Here is a 17,142-nt window from a genome sequence, read left to right on the forward strand (position 1 = left end):
TTATCTTATTAAATTCAGTTTATTTTGACTGTAATAATTGACCACACCAAATTTTGAGCAGTTGCCAAAGGAGGGCCAGAAGAGGATCTGCCAAAAATTCTTTTTGGGAATCACAAATCATGAGATTGACTTGGAGTGTGATGTTATCACACACCTGGGGGGACACCAGGCTGGAACAATCAGACCTGCAAGGGGAAACCCGAACTGCGTCCCCTGGGACCTGCTGTGTCCCCATCCCTCCTCGAGCACCTCCGTTCTGCCACACGCCACAGCAGCAATTCCCTTTTGCCACTGCTGCTCCTCCAGCATCCCCCCGGGCACAGCCAAAACCCTGCTGGGCAGCAGCACGGTGGCACAAGAGTGACACATTTATAATCCAGGCATTTAAATGGGTTTTAAGCAGCCTTGCCACTTCCACGAGTGACTTTTTTATAATTCAGGCATTTTAAAAAGGTTTTCAAGCAGCCTTGCCACTTCCACGAGTGACTTTTTTAATCCAAGGATTTTAAATGGGTTTTTAAGCAGCCTTGCCACATCCACGAGTGACTTTTTTATAATTCAGGCATTTTAAAAAGGTTTTCAAGCAGCCTTGCCACTTCCACGAGTGACTTTTTTAATCCAAGGATTTTAAATGGGTTTTCAAGCAGCCTTGCCACATCCACGAGTGACTTTTTATAATCCAAGGATTTTAAAAAGGGTTTTCAAGCAGCCTTGCCACATCCACGAGTGACTTTTTATAATCCAAGGATTTTAAAAAGGGTTTTCAAGCAGCCCTGCCACATCCACGAGTGACTTTTTTTTAATCCAAGGATTTTAAAATGGGTTTTTAAGCAGCCTTGACACATCCACCAAGTAAGTGCTGCCTTCCTGACCCTTGGGGAATGAAATCCCGGGGCATCACGGCAGCAGGGTGACCCCAAACCCACATTTCTCTGATTTTCACCTTCTCCCTCTCCGCGCATCCCTCCCCGAGCTGAGCCAGGCGGGGCTGGAGCGGCGAATTTCGGAGTCCCCGGTGCTGTCGCCCACCAGTTCCTGCGGAGGGACCCGTGAGGTCACCGGTGTCTCAGCAGCAGAGGAAACTCGAGGTGGGGGCAGAGGGAAGGGGCAGAGACCCCGGGGCTGTGAAGTCACCGTAAATGCGACTTGAGGTGACCGTAAATGCGCTGAAAAGGGACCGGTGACAGCGGCAGCCCCGCAGAGGGAGGAAGCCGAGCCCAGCCAAGCCCAGCTCAGCTCAGCTCGGCTCAGCCCAGCTCAGCTCAGCTCGGCTCAGCTCAGCTCAGCTCAGCTCAGCTCGGCTCAGCATGACCGTGCCCGGGGTGCTGCTCACCGTGCCGCTGCTCCTGCTGCGAGGTAAGCCCGGGGTTATCTCATCCCAGCTCTCCTTCCCAGTCCAGCTGGGCAAACTATTCCCAGAGCTCCGGCACACCGGGCACAGGGCTGTGCTGGTGGTGTCTGGGTGACAAAGCTACAGTGTCACCCCATTCCCAATTTTGTCACCCCATTCCCAATTTTGTCACCCATTTTAGGAGTCAGTGAGCTCACTGACTCCTAAACCCCGGATCAGTGAGACCCTGGCAGTTTGAGGTGACAAAGCATTGGGGTATCAGAAGATTCTGCCTAAAATTTGGGCAAAGGATCCAAGGGGATGCTCGCTTTGCCCGGGTTAGAAATCCAAGTGTGCCTTTGTCGGCGCATTGTGTGAAGTCAGAGCAATTTAGGGAGAACCTGCAAAGTCCTTTGAAAAAGAAAAGCCCTTCAGGTGCTCAATCTCCTCGCTCCTGCTGGAGGAGGCAGCTTATTCAGATCTCCTTTATCTTTCGGGCACAGGAGCGTGACAGGTTCATGTCTGACTGTGCCAAACAGAGGATCCAAGAAGGATCTAACAGAGGATCCAGGGCAGGAAGGAGCAGAGCAGCAATCCATGACAGGATCCCTGCAGGCTCCACTCCTGACCTTTGCAGGAGAAATGGGTGCATGATCCTGGGGCTGCAGCAATATTCCCTCTCCCTCCTGGAACAGAAACCACTGCAGGGCTGTCGCTGACAATTTGCTAATTCTCAGAACAGCCCCTCTCCCCCGTTTTGCCCCAGACTCCTGCAGGATGAATTTCTAGCTGCTGCCTCAGCTTCCAGAATTGATTCAGCTCCATCCACAGGTCAGCAGCCAGGACAAAACCAACTCATTAAATGGGGTGGCTGAGGGTTACAATCTCACAGATAACTGCACCAAACTCATTAAATGGGGTGGCTGTGGGTTACAGGCTCACAGATAACTGCACCAAAATCTTTAAATGGGGTGGCTGTGGGTTACAATCTCACAGATAACTGCACCAAACTCATTAAATGGGGTGGCTGTGGGTTACAGGCTCACAGATAACTGCACCAAAATCATTAAATGGGGTGGCTGTGGGTTACAGGCTCACAGGTAACTGCACCAAAACTCATTAAATGGGGTGGCTGTGGGTTACAATCTCACAGATAACCTGTGAGAAATAATAGTCACTTCCAAAAATTTTAAATGGTTTATTAAAACCTTATAAAAAAACACCATCGCATTACTCATCTATAACAGCACCAAACCTAACTCATTAAACAGAGTGATTGTGGGTTACAATCTCACAAATAACTGCACCAAAACTAACTTATTAAATGGGGTGGCTGTGGGTTACAGGCTCACTAATAACTCTGCACCAAAACTCATTAAATGGGGTGATGGTGGATTGCAATCTCACAGACAGCTCTGCACCAAAATTCATTCAATGGGGTGGCTCTGTGGGTTACAGTCTCACAAATAACTCTGCACCAAAATCATTAAATGGTGTGGCTGAGGGTTACAGGCTCACAGATAACTGCACCAAAATCATTAAATGGGGTGATGGTGGATTGCAATCTCACAGATAACTGCACCAAAATCATTAAATGGTGTGGCTGAGGGTTACAGGCTCACAGATAAGTGCACCAAAATCATTAAATGGTGTGGCTGTGGGTTACAGGCTCACAGATAAGTGCACCAAAATCATTAAATGGTGTGGCTGTGGGTTACAGGCTCACAGATAAGTGCACCAAAATCATTAAATGGGGTGATGGTGGATTGCAATCTCACAGACAACTCTGCACCAAAATCATTAAATGGTGTGGCTGAGGGTTACAGGCTCACAGACAACTCTGCACCCGTGCTCTCAGTGCAAGTCTCAGTGCAAGGAGCTCTCAGTCACTTCCTGGGGGCTCCAAGAATAGCAACCAGAGTAGAACCACTCTGCTCGGTGCGTCCTGCAATTCCCAGCACCAAACTGCTGCCCTTTCTTGCCAGGAAGGTGGGTCTGGCACTTGATGGCAGAGTGGTTTTTCCAAGTGGGCTCCCCGTGGGACAAAAGCCACCACACCTGGAGCTGCCGTGGGGACAGCTCCCACGTGTAGTGACCACAGTGGCTGCAGAGCAGAGCCCCTGTGCAGGGAAGAGCTGCCCTGTGAGTCGTGCTCTGAACAAAACCCATTTTCCAGTGGTCTCCCATGGAAATTACCTTTCTGCCCCGGGTTGGAAAAGCAAGCATCACCCCCAGCTCTTCTTGCTCAGCCTCGCCACAGTCACCCCAGAGGTGTGATCTGCCAGACCCCACGCTGCTGGTGGTGACAGGAAACCATCACGGGGACAGAAATACCCGAGGGGCCTGTGGAAAACCACACACAACCCCCAGCTGCTCTGAGCAACTCTCACCTCCTGCCACAGCTCCTCCCAGGGACGGGCACAGCCACAATCCCCATGGGCAACTGCTGCCTTACAGGGAGACAAGGCTGATTCTAGAGGTGCAAAAATCAGCTCCTGCAAAATTCCCGACAAAAAAAAAAAAAAAAAAAAAAGTCATTTCAGAGCGCTTTAAAATTTTTAAGAATGTGAAAATCTTCCCCAAAGCCCAGAAAGATTCATTTCCCCAAACTGCAGTGGGAACTGCAGCTAGGTGGAGAATCAAATCAAAACACACAAAACAGGAATGAAAACAAAACTCTCCTGCTGCCTATTTACTTGACTCCACGCCAGGCACCAATGTTGGCATTCTCCAGGGCATGGTTTTTGTCTGGAGAAGGCAATTCATTCCAGGTCATCAAATATTTTCACCAATTATTTTATCTGCCTTAGAATGGCTGGAGAGAAAAAACACATTGTACTGCTCACCTGTGAATTGAGTTGGGAAAAGAGAGAGTGAAATTTCATTTTAGTAACCTGTGCCAGGCCAGGTTTGGGCTTTTTTTCAAAAGAAGTTTCATTCCTGAGTTTAAAAAGCCTCATTTTTAGAGGTGTTGGGAAGTCATTTGCTGCTCAGTCACACACTGAGCAAATCAGGTTCAACAGCTCCAGAGTGGGACATAAAATCAGAGAATGGTTTGGGTTGGAAGGGACCTTAAATATTATTTAGTTATAGTAATAGAATAAGTGAAAATTGAATGTTTGTGTTTAAATACAGGGAGAGAGTGCATGAAATGGGTCTGCTTCAGTTCTTTATTGAACTAATAATAAAAATAATGAAATACTTTTTAATAATGAAATATTTTCTTGCCTAAGAACTGGTCAATATTTAAATCAGGTCGTGCTGGCAGGTGAAGATCCCACACCTTTGTCACACAGTGCCTGTGATGACCTGTCCAATGACAATAATTCATTTCTATCCCTACAACCACGCTGGCAATGTAGAAATATTCAAAAACCATTGCAAGAAAGGAAAATTTACACATTTCTCTGTGCAAAATATCACTGCTTTGCTTCGTGACACAATTTCCCACTCGTTTTTTCCCCCCGGTGCGTGGCAGGGGGGTTTCCAGGGGCTGCCAGTGACTCTGTGACTCTGAAGGAAGGAGAAAATCTAAATCTTCACTGCAACTTCAGCACCGCCAGCAACACCAACTTTACCCTGCAGTGGTCAAACCCTCAGGGTTTCACCATTTTCCTCAACACCCACCAGGGTAAGTGTGAAACCCCAGCCTGGTGGCACTTCCCACCAGGGCTGGGGACACTGAGCTGTCCCTGCTGCTGCTGTGGCATTCACATTCTCCAGACAGACAGACAGACAGACAGACAGACAGACAGACAGACATAGTTCTGTCTCTCAGGATTGCACAGAGAGGAGAGGAGAAAACAATCTTTATCTCTGCTCCTTGGTTTTGCCCATGTGGAATGTGGTGTGGAGATTGTTCACCTGCAGGGATTGCTGGGCTGGATTCTGGTGAAGGTTGTTTGGGGTCAGTGACCAGTGGGATCCAGCTGTGCCTCGGGCTCTCAGCAGAGTCACGAGTTTGAGTTAGATAGGTAAGTAAGAAATAAATATATAGAATAAAATAGTATCTCTTTAAATAGTATATTAATGTAATATAGTAGAGTTTTAATAGAGCTGTCCTTCAGCCTCCTGATCTGGAGCAGACACCAGCATTTCTTCCCTGAATCAGGGTCCACCACCTCTTTACTGGATGCTGCCACCCTGGCCAGGGGGACTCTGATGCCCAAGGTGCCAACAGGGGGGAGTTGTAGCTGTGTCCAGAGGATCTTGTCCCTTCCTGGTCACCAGAAATTGATGCCTTTTGGGGCTACATAAAAAGAGGCCAGACAAAATTAAGGGAATAAAAAGCAGTTCTATTCGTTGAAGGGCCTTCAGGTACATTTAGGGCAGACAAAACCCACCCAAAAATGGACAACAGGTCACAGTTCTCACACTTTTATAAGTTTGGTCTATTTGCATATTGGGGGTGAATCTGCCAATTACAGCTTCAGCTAATGAAGTCATTTACCCCAAGTTTGCTCCCCCAACTCACTTTTGTTTCCATCTCAGGCCTGAGGCAGTGAGGGGTCCTTGATTGCCAGGCCTGGAGAGGAATTGTTGTGTCTGCCCCAAATGGGGAAGCAGCAGCTCACACTGGGTGTGGAGTTTGGAGTTCTACACTAAAGAACTGCAGGTTACAAATAGATGGAAAACAGAAAAGCTGAAATCCAAGGCATCAACTCCTTCCCCTGGCGGGGGTTTGAGCTGCAGCCCCTTCCTGGCAGTCCTGGCAAATCTTTTCCTGAGGGATGGAAACCCCCAGCAGCAGAGCTCTCAGGGACGAGCTGGAGCTGCCAGCAGCACCCCGAGGGCAGCACAGAACCCACTCTTGGCTTTAGGGACAGGAGGGGACATTCCTGACAGCCCTGACACTCTTCCACTCACAGGAATTCGGTGCAGTGCGTCAGGAGATTTTGGGGAAATCACAATGATTTTGAAATGTGCTGGCAAAGCCAAAGTTGCCATTTCTGCTTTCCCCCTCCCATCTCTCCATCCTTCTCTCTCCTCCTCTTGGTCCAAATGCAGGATGAGGAGTGCCTTGGCCTTCCCCCTCTGCAGCTAATCAGCATTCCTTGTCAAATCCTTTCCGTTTTAATTGTAAGAATGACTGGGATTCACCCAAATTGCTGGTATTTCCTTCCAGCTCAGTATTTTGTCAAAACCTCAGCTAAAAAAAAAAAAAATTGAGATAAAAAGAGAAGTTTTGAGGCCTCTGATGATTGAACAAAGCCCCAGTTTCAGTTCAATTTAAGGGCAGCATTTTCTGTGCTGCAATTGTGGGAAAAGTTCATGGGCTTGTTGGGCTGACCCTGAGGGCTCCTGTAAATCATGCAGCAGGAGGAAAGAATTAAAGGTTAGAAAGTCAAGAGAGAGAAAGGAGAGTAGGAGATGCTTTCATTAAAAAAAAACTGAAACTTTAAAATGCCATAAAATAAAAACTCATGCTTTGACTTCCTCTGCTGAGCCAACCCCCGTGGTGTGCTGGTTTTTCTGTTCCTTGCAGTTTTAAGAGACCAGAGGTACAAACTGCTCCGTTATTCCAAGGATGAATTGTCCATCCAGCTGTCCAACCTGACAGTGCAGGACGAAGGAATTTACAAATGCTTCTACTACAGCAGGGACATCCAAAACAAGAGCCAGAATGTTGAGATTTTGGGTAAGTTCCCTCACCTGCTTTGTTTTCCTTTGAGGAGTAGAACAGAGCCAGCTCCTCAAATCTACACCTGAATTTTCCCATCATTTTGCTTTTAACTCAGTCTCCTCCAATAATGCTGATGAAAACGAGTAGAAAATGCCCCAAAACTGATCCAAAATCTTCCTGCTGCAGCTGCTCCTTCCCACCCCGTGCTGGAAGTCTCCCAGGATGAAGGAAGAGGCATCAAACTCTCCTGCTACACCCAGGGGGGCAGACCCCAGCCCCAGATTTCCTGGCTGCTGGACAACGGGATCGAGCTCCTAGGTAAGAGCTCAAAGACTTTTTGGGCACTAAAATCGGTTTTTTTTTATCAGGTTTGGGTGGTTTAAAGATGCTGGAGGGTGAAAAAGCAGCTGGGTCTGCCACTCATGGCTACAACTTGGTGCAGGTCTGGGGAACAGTCGGCATGAAATTCCAGTGGGATAAAATAAACCCAAACCCCTGGAACCTCAGCTCTAAATTTCAGTGGAATAAAATAAAGCCAAACCCCTGTAACTTCAGCATTAAATTCCACTGGGATAAAATAAACCCAAAATCCTGGAACTTCAGTATTAAATTCCACTGGGATAAAATAAACCCAAAATCCTGGAACTTCAGCACTAAATTCCAATGGAATAAAATAAAGCCAAACCCCTGGAATTTCAGCACTAAATTCCACTGGGATAAAATGAACCAAAACCCTTGGAATTTCAGCACTAAATTTCAATGGGATAAAATAAACCCAAACCCCTGAAATTTCAAAACCCCATAAATTCTACAGGGATTAAATGAACCCAGAATCTTGGAAGTTCAGATAAAATGAATCCACAATCTTGGAACTTCAGCACTAAATTCTAGTGGGATAAAATAACCCCAAAATCCTGGAATTTCAGCACTAAATTCCACTGGGATAAAATGAACCAAAACCCTTGGAATTTCAGCACTAAATTTCAGTGGAATGAAATAAACCCAAACCCTTGGAATTTCAGCATTAAATTCTACAGGGATAAAAATAAACACAAAATCCTGGAACCTCAGCACTGAATTCCACTTATTTGGGATAATTCCACTTTATTTGGGGCTAAAACAACCCCAAAATCCTGGAGCCAGAATTTTCAAAGCCCCAGCTGCTTTTCTTCTCCTTTCCCCTGCCTGCTGCACAAACAACTGCCATTCTACCAGTGCTATAAATAACATTATTCTGCAAATCACTGCCTTCTCAGCTCCAGTGCACATCTGTATCAAAATGTGAGAAAAAAAAACACTCAGGGATGCAAATGGCTTTTTCTTTCACACATCAACAAACTCTTACTTGTGTTTTGCATCGTCAAGCAACATATTTAAAGCTGAGCCTGTAACCTCCCCTGGCCCAGTGCCGGAGTCTCCCCAGGCTGGGGGAGGTAAAGTCTCTCCTCCAACCTGTGCCTTCAAGGAAAGACTCAGCAGTCTCCAGTCGTGTGGTCTCAAGGCAGTTTATTGCAATAATCTCAAGGCACACAGACTCCCTGACATTGTCCCTGACTCCTTCTCCCTCTGCGTCTCTCTCCGTCTCTGTCTCCGTCTTCGTCTCCGTCTCTGTCTCCATCTCCCCCACCCAAGGGCCTGGTGCCATCTTTTATATCACACATCACCTATTAAATGTTTCTAGTTTTTCCCCAATGCCTATCACCTATATTGAACAGTGGCTTTCTACTCTAAACCAATTTATGAGTGCCAACATCACCAAGAACATGGAGGATGGGAAGGAGAAAGAAGGAGGACAGGGCACGCCCAAATCTCTCCATCTCAGAACCTCTGACCCCCATGTACAAAACTCAGACCCCTCTGTACAAGGCCTAAACCCCCCCTGTACAGCACTCAAAAATCCTACCTTTTACTCTGTGATTACTTCTATTATAATATCTAAACTTTTGTGATTTCTTCTTCTTCCTGCAAAGTTGGTAAATTGTTCCATGGATCAGATTCAAAGCCACAGGGGTTTCCTGCTGCCTGCCAGGGTCTCAGAGGCTTCTGCCCTGGGCCCAGAACATCCAAGAGTGTCTGAGGGACACCTTGGGTTCTGACAGCCCAAGATGGTTTATTTTTAAATAAGAGCTCTAGAAAACAGCGGAGAGTTGTGTTTTCTGGCCTGAAATTAGAGTTAATAAGAAGAATAAATCAGGTTGGCAGATAAAACCTGAGGTTTTTTCAATGCAGAAAAGGTGTTTTAGAGCAGTGCATGGTGGAAAAGCTGGTTTTTAAATCCTGCCTGTGTTTGGGAAGAGCTGGGCTGTGTGTGAGGGCCTGGGATTACCAGCTGGGAAGTCACAAAACCCTCAACAGATCCCCCCTGATATTTTATCTCTGTCCCTCACAGTGTTTTTCTCTTCACGTTTGCATGAAGAGGTGGGAGACACAAATTTAATTGTTTGAAAGTTAAGAAATCATTGCCCTAATCCAGTATTTCTCCAATTTCTGTGTTCTTCTCCGTTTTTTGAAGGCTTGGAGTAACTCTCCTTCCTCCCCCTTCCATTCCCAGCTTTAATCACTTCCTGCAAATATTTACACTAATCAGAAAATAGCTAATAAATCTTAATTACTGACAACACCAGGGCTCAGCAGGGGCAAACCAGCTGTAATTACTGAGCTGCTGCTGACAAAGATGATTTCTGAAATCCTTTCGGAGCTCTTACCTGGCCCTGCTGGGGATGGAAAAGAGGGTTGAGAGATGCTGATCTGGAAAGGTTCATTTGGAAATGGGGAATTTCTTTCATTTAAGGGTAACAGAGCATCAAAAGCTCTGCGTTCTAAACAGAAATATTTGTGCCCTTCAGGCAAACATCTGAAACACCTCCCCCTCCACCAGGGCTGTTCAAACACATCTCTCTGCTCACATCAAACACAAATTTATTTTTCCGTATCATCAACATTACCTGGAGGAATCAGGTAATCAGTAATACTGGGAATCCCACCTGACTCCCCCAAATTCCTTGTGGCAAGGCAAGGAACCCTGGTGTGTAAATTCCAACAGCTGGAAAAGGGGAAGAGTCAAACCCATGTGCTGTAGCAGTGCTGGAGAACAGGATTTCAGTGTCGCCCTGTTCTTTTGAGAGTTTTAAAGTTCTTCTAAAAGTTCCTATGCCTTCTGATATTTACATTTTTAATTGAGTTTTCTCACACATGTTCATGTAAATAATGATTGTTTTGCCTTCTTCTTTGTGGGTGGAGAGAATTGATGGACTGTTGCTTTGCCCAGTGTGGTTGGAGAGGTGGCAGTTTCACCCTCCAATCCACTGTCACTTTTGCTATTGTATATATAGTGGAGTCAGAAAATAAAGTTGGCTTTTTTGAGTTCTTTTTCTTTCCTTTTACATCTAGCCTGCTTCTGTGAGTTATTTCGTGTCGCAGTGTGACGTTTCAGGGTGATAGAGACACTTTTATTTATTTATTTATTTATTTATTTTCTCCCAACGGGCGTGCAGGTGACACCAGGCACCAGCTGGGAGCTGATGGGAAGAAATGGAGCACCAGGAGCACCCTGAGGATCCTCAGCTACAGCCCCAAAGTGACAGCCAGCTGCATCACCCAGCACCCTGCCCTCGGGGCACGGGGGCTGGTGGCATCTGTCCACCTCCAGGACCTCCCCAGCACGGGTACTGCAGCTCCCCCAGCTCTGCCTCTCCGATTTCGCTGCCCCGAGGTGGTGAAAATGCTGCAGATGCACACAGAAGTGTGGGGTCTGCTTTTAAACGAGCAACCTGGGGCAAAAAAAAAAAAAAAAAAAGGGTTTGGAGCTGTTCCTCAGTGGCAGAGCTGAGCAGCAGCACCTGCCCCAAGCTCCCCACAGCGAAGTGTTTCGTTTTATTCCTCATTCCAGAGCAGCAAATATATTCTGAGGGCAGGAAAGCTGAGGGTGGGACTGGAAGTGAGACCCTTGATCTGACAGAAAGGCCAATAAACAATCCAGAGCATGGGGCAGGGCAGAAAACCCAAACAATCCAGAGCATGGGGCAGGGCAGAAAACCCAAACAATCCAGAGCATGGGGCAGGGCAGAAAACCCAATAAACAATCCAGAGCATAGGGCAGGGCAGGGTAGTTTTTCAAGGATCTGCTCTGTGGCAAAGCCTCTTGTGATTTTTGTCTTTTTTGGGGGGGTTTCTTTAGGCTGCAAGCAAGCAACCAGACTTTCAGAGGATGCGCAAGTTCCCAGCCCTTCAGAGAATCCAGCAGTTTCCAGTTCTCCAGAGAATCCAGCAGGTACCAGCCCTTCTGCATCCCCAGAGAATCCAGAAGTTTCCAACCCTTCTGCATCCCCAAAAGATCCAGAAGTTTCCAGCTACTCTGAATCCCCAAAAGATCCAGAAGTTTCCAGTCCCTTTGCATCCCCAAAAGATCCAGAAATCTCCAGCCCCTCTGCATCCCCAGAGAATCCAGAAGCTTCCAACTCTTCTGCATCCCCAAAAGATCCAGAAGTTTCCAACTCTTCTGTATCCCCAGAGAATCCAGAAGTTTCCAGCCCCTCTGCATCCCCAGAGAATCCAGCAGTTCCCAGCTCAGCACCACCGCCAGCCCAGCCAAACCTCACAGGTGTCTCATCTAACGGTGAGTTTGGTCTCAGTCACCTGAATTTGTCAAAGCTGAAATCGGGATTACAGAAATGCTGCCGGGCACGGCGTTCCATCCCACATGCCAGAGGAGAGTGGGACACAGAGCACAGCATTTCCTGCTTGTTTCCTCCTTTTCCCAGCCAAAATCCCTCTCCTTGGAGGAAGAAGGACGGGAGCAGGGTGGGAGCCAGGCTGGGATGCTCTGGATGTGCTGCACTAGATGGCACTGTGCAACAACTCTTCTCGGAATTTAGAGAATGACAGAATTCACAAAATCACCAGGCTGGAAGAGACCTCCAGGATCATCGAGTCCAACCCAGCCCCAGCACCTCAACTGAACCCTGGCACCCAGTGCCACATCCAGGCTTTGTTAAACACACCCAGGGATGGTGACTGCACCACCTCCCCGGGCAGAACATTCCAGAACTTTATCACCCTTTCTGTAAAAAACCTTTTCTTGATATCCAACCTGTATTTCCCTTGGTGCAGCTTAAGGCTGTCATTCTGTCAGTTCCTGGAGAAAGAGCCCAACCCCAGCTGAGCACAGCCACCTTTCAGGAGTTTAGAGAGTGCTGAGGTCACCCCTGAGTCTCCTTTTCTCCAGGCTGAGCACCCCCAGCTCCCTCAGCCATTCCTCTTCATCCGTGCTTGCACCAGCCTGCACTTCCCGAACTCAGGAGTTTTTCCCAGCACAATCCAAACCTCCACAGGCCAAAAAAAATCACCCAAAACCCCACCAAGAGTTCTGCACCTGCTTAGCACGACAGGCCCTGCAGTGGCAAATCAACTGCTGCTTTAGAAATGCCCAAACTCTTGGGTTTTATTGGTTTAAAAGTGATATATCAGTGATTGCAAACAGCATAAAATGAATATATCCTGATAAAGGCTGCTCTGATAAATCCTGGCACGTGCCAGGACAGCATCCATGGAGAGGGAGCCTCAATCTTTTACAGGGGGATGGAACCAGAGGGGCTTTCAGGTCCCTTCCAGCCCAAAACACTCTGGAATTCTGTGGCTTTTGCTGGGTGTGAAAAGGAAAGGGAAATCTCTTATGAATGCAAAGTTTTGGTACACACAGCACACACCGTCCTTTCAGCACTGCAAATCAGTGTTAATGACTATGTCTATCATTAACTATTCTATACCATTATTATAGATAATATTATATATCACTCTATATTATATGTCATTAACTATATTATATCTTAAAATGAAGTTCAAAACTTCGTGAATTTACATTCATTAAGGTGAATTCTTCACAATTCATTGGGTGAATTCTGCTCTCCCACCATATCCATGGAGGTGAAACTGTTCTTGTTTGAATTCCCAGGACATTTAACAGCAAATTATTTATTTATTTATTTATTTATTTGTTTATTTGTTTATTATTATTATATAATCATTATACAATATAATGTATGTCAATAACGCTATTATATCCTAAAATGAAGTTCAAAACTTCATGAATTCGCATTCATTAAGGTGAATTCTTCACAATTCATTGGGTGAATTCTCCCACCATATCCATGGGGGTGAAACCGTTCTTGTTTGAATTCCCAGGACACTGAACAGCAAATTATATTGTTATTGTTCTTATATTATATATCATATTATATTATAATATATATAATTAACTATATTATATCTTAAAATGAAGTTCAAAACTACATGAATTTACATCCATTAAGGTGAATTCTTCACAATTCATTGGGTGAATTATCCCACCATATCCATGGGGGTGAAACCGTTCTTGTTTGAATTCCCAGGACACTGAACAGCAAATTAATTATAATTATTGTTAGATATCATCGCCTAACGCGTGCAGGGCTCTGTTGCAGAGCGAGATGCCCAGTCCAGAGGAGTGGGGAGGAAGCAGAGGAATCTCCTGCTGCCCGTGCTGGTGGCTGCTCTGCTGCTGGCGCTGCTCATCATCGCGCTGCTCTTCGCGCTGAAGCTGAAGAAAGCGCACGGGCAGTGGAGGAGAGGTGAGGAGAGGAGAGGAGAGGAGAGGAGAGGAGAGGAGAGGAGAGGAGAGGAGAGGAGAGGAGAGGAGAGGAGAGGAGAGGAGAGGAGAGGAGAGGAGAGGAGAGGAGAGGAGAGGAGAGGAGAGGAGAGGAGAGGAGAGGAGAGGAGAGGAGAGGAGAGGAGAGGAGAGGAGAGGAGAGGAGAGGTGAGGAGAGGAGAGGAGAGGAGAGGAGAGGAGAGGAGAGGAGAGGAGAGGAGAGGAGAGGAGAGGAGAGGAGAGGAGAGGAGAGGAGAGGAGAGGAGAGGAGAGGAGAGGAGAGGAGAGGAGAGGAGAGGAGAGGAGAGGAGAGGAGAGAGGAGAGGAGAGGAGAGGAGAGGAGAGGAGAGGAGAGGAGAGGAGAGAGGAGAGGAGAGGAGAGGAGAGGAGAGGAGAGGAGAGGAGAGGAGAGGAGAGGAGAGGAGAGGAGAGGAGAGGAGAGGAGAGGAGAGGAGAGGAGAGGAGAGGAGAGGAGAGGAGAGGAGAGGAGAGGAGAGGAGAGGAGAGGAGAGGAGAGGAGAGGAGAGGAGAGGAGAGGAGAGGAGAGGAGAGGAGAGGAGAGGAGAGGAGAGGAGAGGAGAGGGCTCGCCCGGGGCTCGCCCGGGCAGCTCCAGCTGAGGAATTCCCCAGCTTCACTCTTCCCTCAGCTTCCCTATGCTCCGGGCAGGGGGCGAGAATTTTTACTGAAATGATCACGCTCTGGATCCTCATTTTGCATAAACGAGCAAAGCTCTGTTGGTTGGAGGGTAACGCCAATTTAATTCTTGTCCTTTTCTAAGCCGTACATTGCGATTATGAGGATGAACCATTTGTTCTTGGCAGGTTTGCAGCTTTTTTGCCTTAATTGTGGGGAGAAGGAAAAACCTGGGGGTGCTGTTAGAACAAAACTCGGGATGTGATGCAGCTCACAGGGAAGGAAAAGAATTTGGAGAGCTCAAGTTTAATGTTCTGGGCCAAACCACTGAGTGACAGAAAATCCACATTCATGAGCGAGAAGGAATAATGGGGGGGAAAATCGCGTTCTCCTAGTTCAGCATCTCATGCTCGGAATTTGGTGGGGTTGCAATTATTTCGTTTATTTAATTTATTATTAAATAGTTATATTTTATTTAATAAATTTATTTATTTCATTTATTTAATTTTCTAAAATGGTTTTATAATATATAATATATAATATATAATATATATATATATAATATATAATATATAATATATGATGTTTTATATATTATATATTACATAATACATAACACATAATATATACTATATACTATAAAATATATTATATATTATATATTATATATTATATATTATATATTATATATTATATATTATATATTATATATTATATATTATGTGTTATGTGTTATGTGTTATGTGTTATGTGTTATGTGTTATATAATATATTTATTCATATATAATTATAGTTATATATTCTTTATATATTATTATATACTATTTATATTATATATAAATCAAATAATTAATTTATTAATTATTTGATTTTATTTATTTTATGAAATTAATTTTTAATTATTTAATAATTTAATTATTTAAATTATTTTTTTCTGGGGTTTTCCACAGAAAATTTAACTATTGAATTGTTTAATTTAATTTTTGTGAGTTTTTCCACAGAAAATGTAATAATTTAATTCTTTAAATTAATGTTTGTGGGTTTTTCCACAGAAAATGATGTTTCAGAGCAGACACTGGAGAGTTATAAATCCAGATCTAACGAAGACAGTCCAGGCCATGAGAAGAATGGACAAGGTGAAAAGCTTTAATTAACATATTATTGTAAATATGTTATTGGCTTAAATAATAATTAATGCTTGTTTTATTTAATTCTAATAAATACTTATTATAATAATATTCTATATAATAATATTATAATAGTAGATAATATTATAATAGTATTTGTAATACTATTATAATATTATTATAATACTATATACTCTATATACTATAATAGTAATTATAATAATATAATAATCGTATTATAATAGTATAATATTATATATAATTATAATATTTCATTAATATTACAATATTTAATTATAATAAATAATTCTTGTTTTATTTAATTGCTGCTGACTGGCCAGAGCAGGTGGCAGCCATAAATAATAAATAATGAATAACAACATTTAAATAATAGAAAACAAATATCAAATAAATAAATAATCAATAAGAAATGGCAAGTGCCAAATGGCAAATAACAAATAACAAAATTTAAATAATAAAAAGCAAATATCAAATAAATAATAAATAATAAATGGCAAGTGCTAAATAGCAAATAATAAATAAGAAATCACAACATTTAAATAATAAATAACAAATATCTAATAAATAATAAATAGCAAGTAATAAATAGCAAAAATAATAAATATTAAATAGCAAGTAATAAATAGCAAATCATTAATAATAAATACCAAATAATTAAATCTTTCTTGTGTTTTAGCTGGAAATCTCAAATCCAACGTGCAATATGTAACAGAAGGACCTGTGGAACCCGCAGAGAAGAATCCAGGAACCCCAGAGAAATTTCCAGGAACCCCAGAGAAAATTCCAGGAACTCCAGAGAAAAATCCAGAAATCCCAGAGAAAAATCCAGAAATCCCAGAGAAAAATCCAGGAACCCCAGAGAAGAGCCCAGGAACCCCAGAGAAAATTCCAGGAACCCCAGAGAAAAATCCAGGAACCCCAGAGAAGAGCCCAGGAACCCCAGAGAAAATTCCAGGAACCCCAGAGAAAAATCCAGGAACCCCAGAGAAATTTCCAGGATCCCCAGAGAAAATTCCAGGAACCCCAGAGAAGAATCCAGGAACCCCAGAGAAAAATCCAGAAATCCCAGAGAGAAATCCAGAAATCCCAGAGAAGATTCCAGGAACCCCAGAGAAGAATCCAGAAATCCCAGAGAAAATTCCAGGAACCCCAGAGAAGAGCCGAGGTGCCAAAGCCACGGCAAGAAGTGAGGCAATATTTGCGTGTGGAAGGGACACGGACGTGTAAGGGCGGCAAAGCGCAGGAACCTGCAGCTCCCCGACGTTTGCGCCAAAGGTTTCAGGGGTCTCGACTGGAAGGAGCAGGGGGGACAGCGAGCTCCATCCCAAAGGCACCCTGGGGTGCTCCTGGCACCCAAAGGCACCCTGGGGTGCTCCTGGCACCCAGCGGGGCCGGGAGATGCTCCTGGAAACGTGGACGGAGCCACCTGGAACGCCGAGAGCATTTCACCAAGCTCTGCCACAGCCCCAGCAGCACTCAGCGTCCTGGGAGGGCACCCAGGCCCAAATTCAGATATTGATGATTGATTTTGTCACCTCCTCTGTGACTGATTTTGTCACCTCCTCTGCGATTGATTTTGTCACCTCCTCTATGACTGATTTTGTCACCTCCTCTGCGATTGATTTTGTCACCTCCTCTGCGATTGATTTTGTCACCTCCTCTGCGACTGATTTTGTCATCTCCTCTGTGCTACAAACCAACCGTGACTTTTCTGTTCTCCCTGGGAAGCAGCCTGATGTCTAAAGGGTTAAAAATAAAATAAAATAAAATAAAATAAAATAAAAT

General features: G+C 44.7%; 1 protein-coding gene across 1 annotated transcript; it reads left to right on the forward strand.

The window, feature by feature from the left end:
- Positions 1–1,307: 1,307 nt before the first annotated feature.
- On the forward strand, positions 1,308–17,002 carry CRTAM (cytotoxic and regulatory T cell molecule). The gene is made up of 10 exons (XM_053963237.1): positions 1,308–1,356; positions 4,809–4,961; positions 6,816–6,968; positions 7,140–7,271; positions 10,448–10,618; positions 11,131–11,568; positions 13,412–13,558; positions 15,262–15,345; positions 16,034–16,181; positions 16,554–17,002. Exons 1-10 carry the CDS (start codon positions 1,308–1,310, stop codon positions 16,582–16,584), a joined length of 1,506 nt encoding a protein of 501 aa, XP_053819212.1. The 3' UTR covers positions 16,585–17,002.
- The last annotated feature ends 140 nt before the right edge of the window (positions 17,003–17,142 follow it).

Source organism: Vidua chalybeata, chromosome 23 (genome assembly GCF_026979565.1).
Source record: "Vidua chalybeata isolate OUT-0048 chromosome 23, bVidCha1 merged haplotype, whole genome shotgun sequence".
NCBI lineage: Eukaryota > Metazoa > Chordata > Aves > Passeriformes > Viduidae > Vidua > Vidua chalybeata.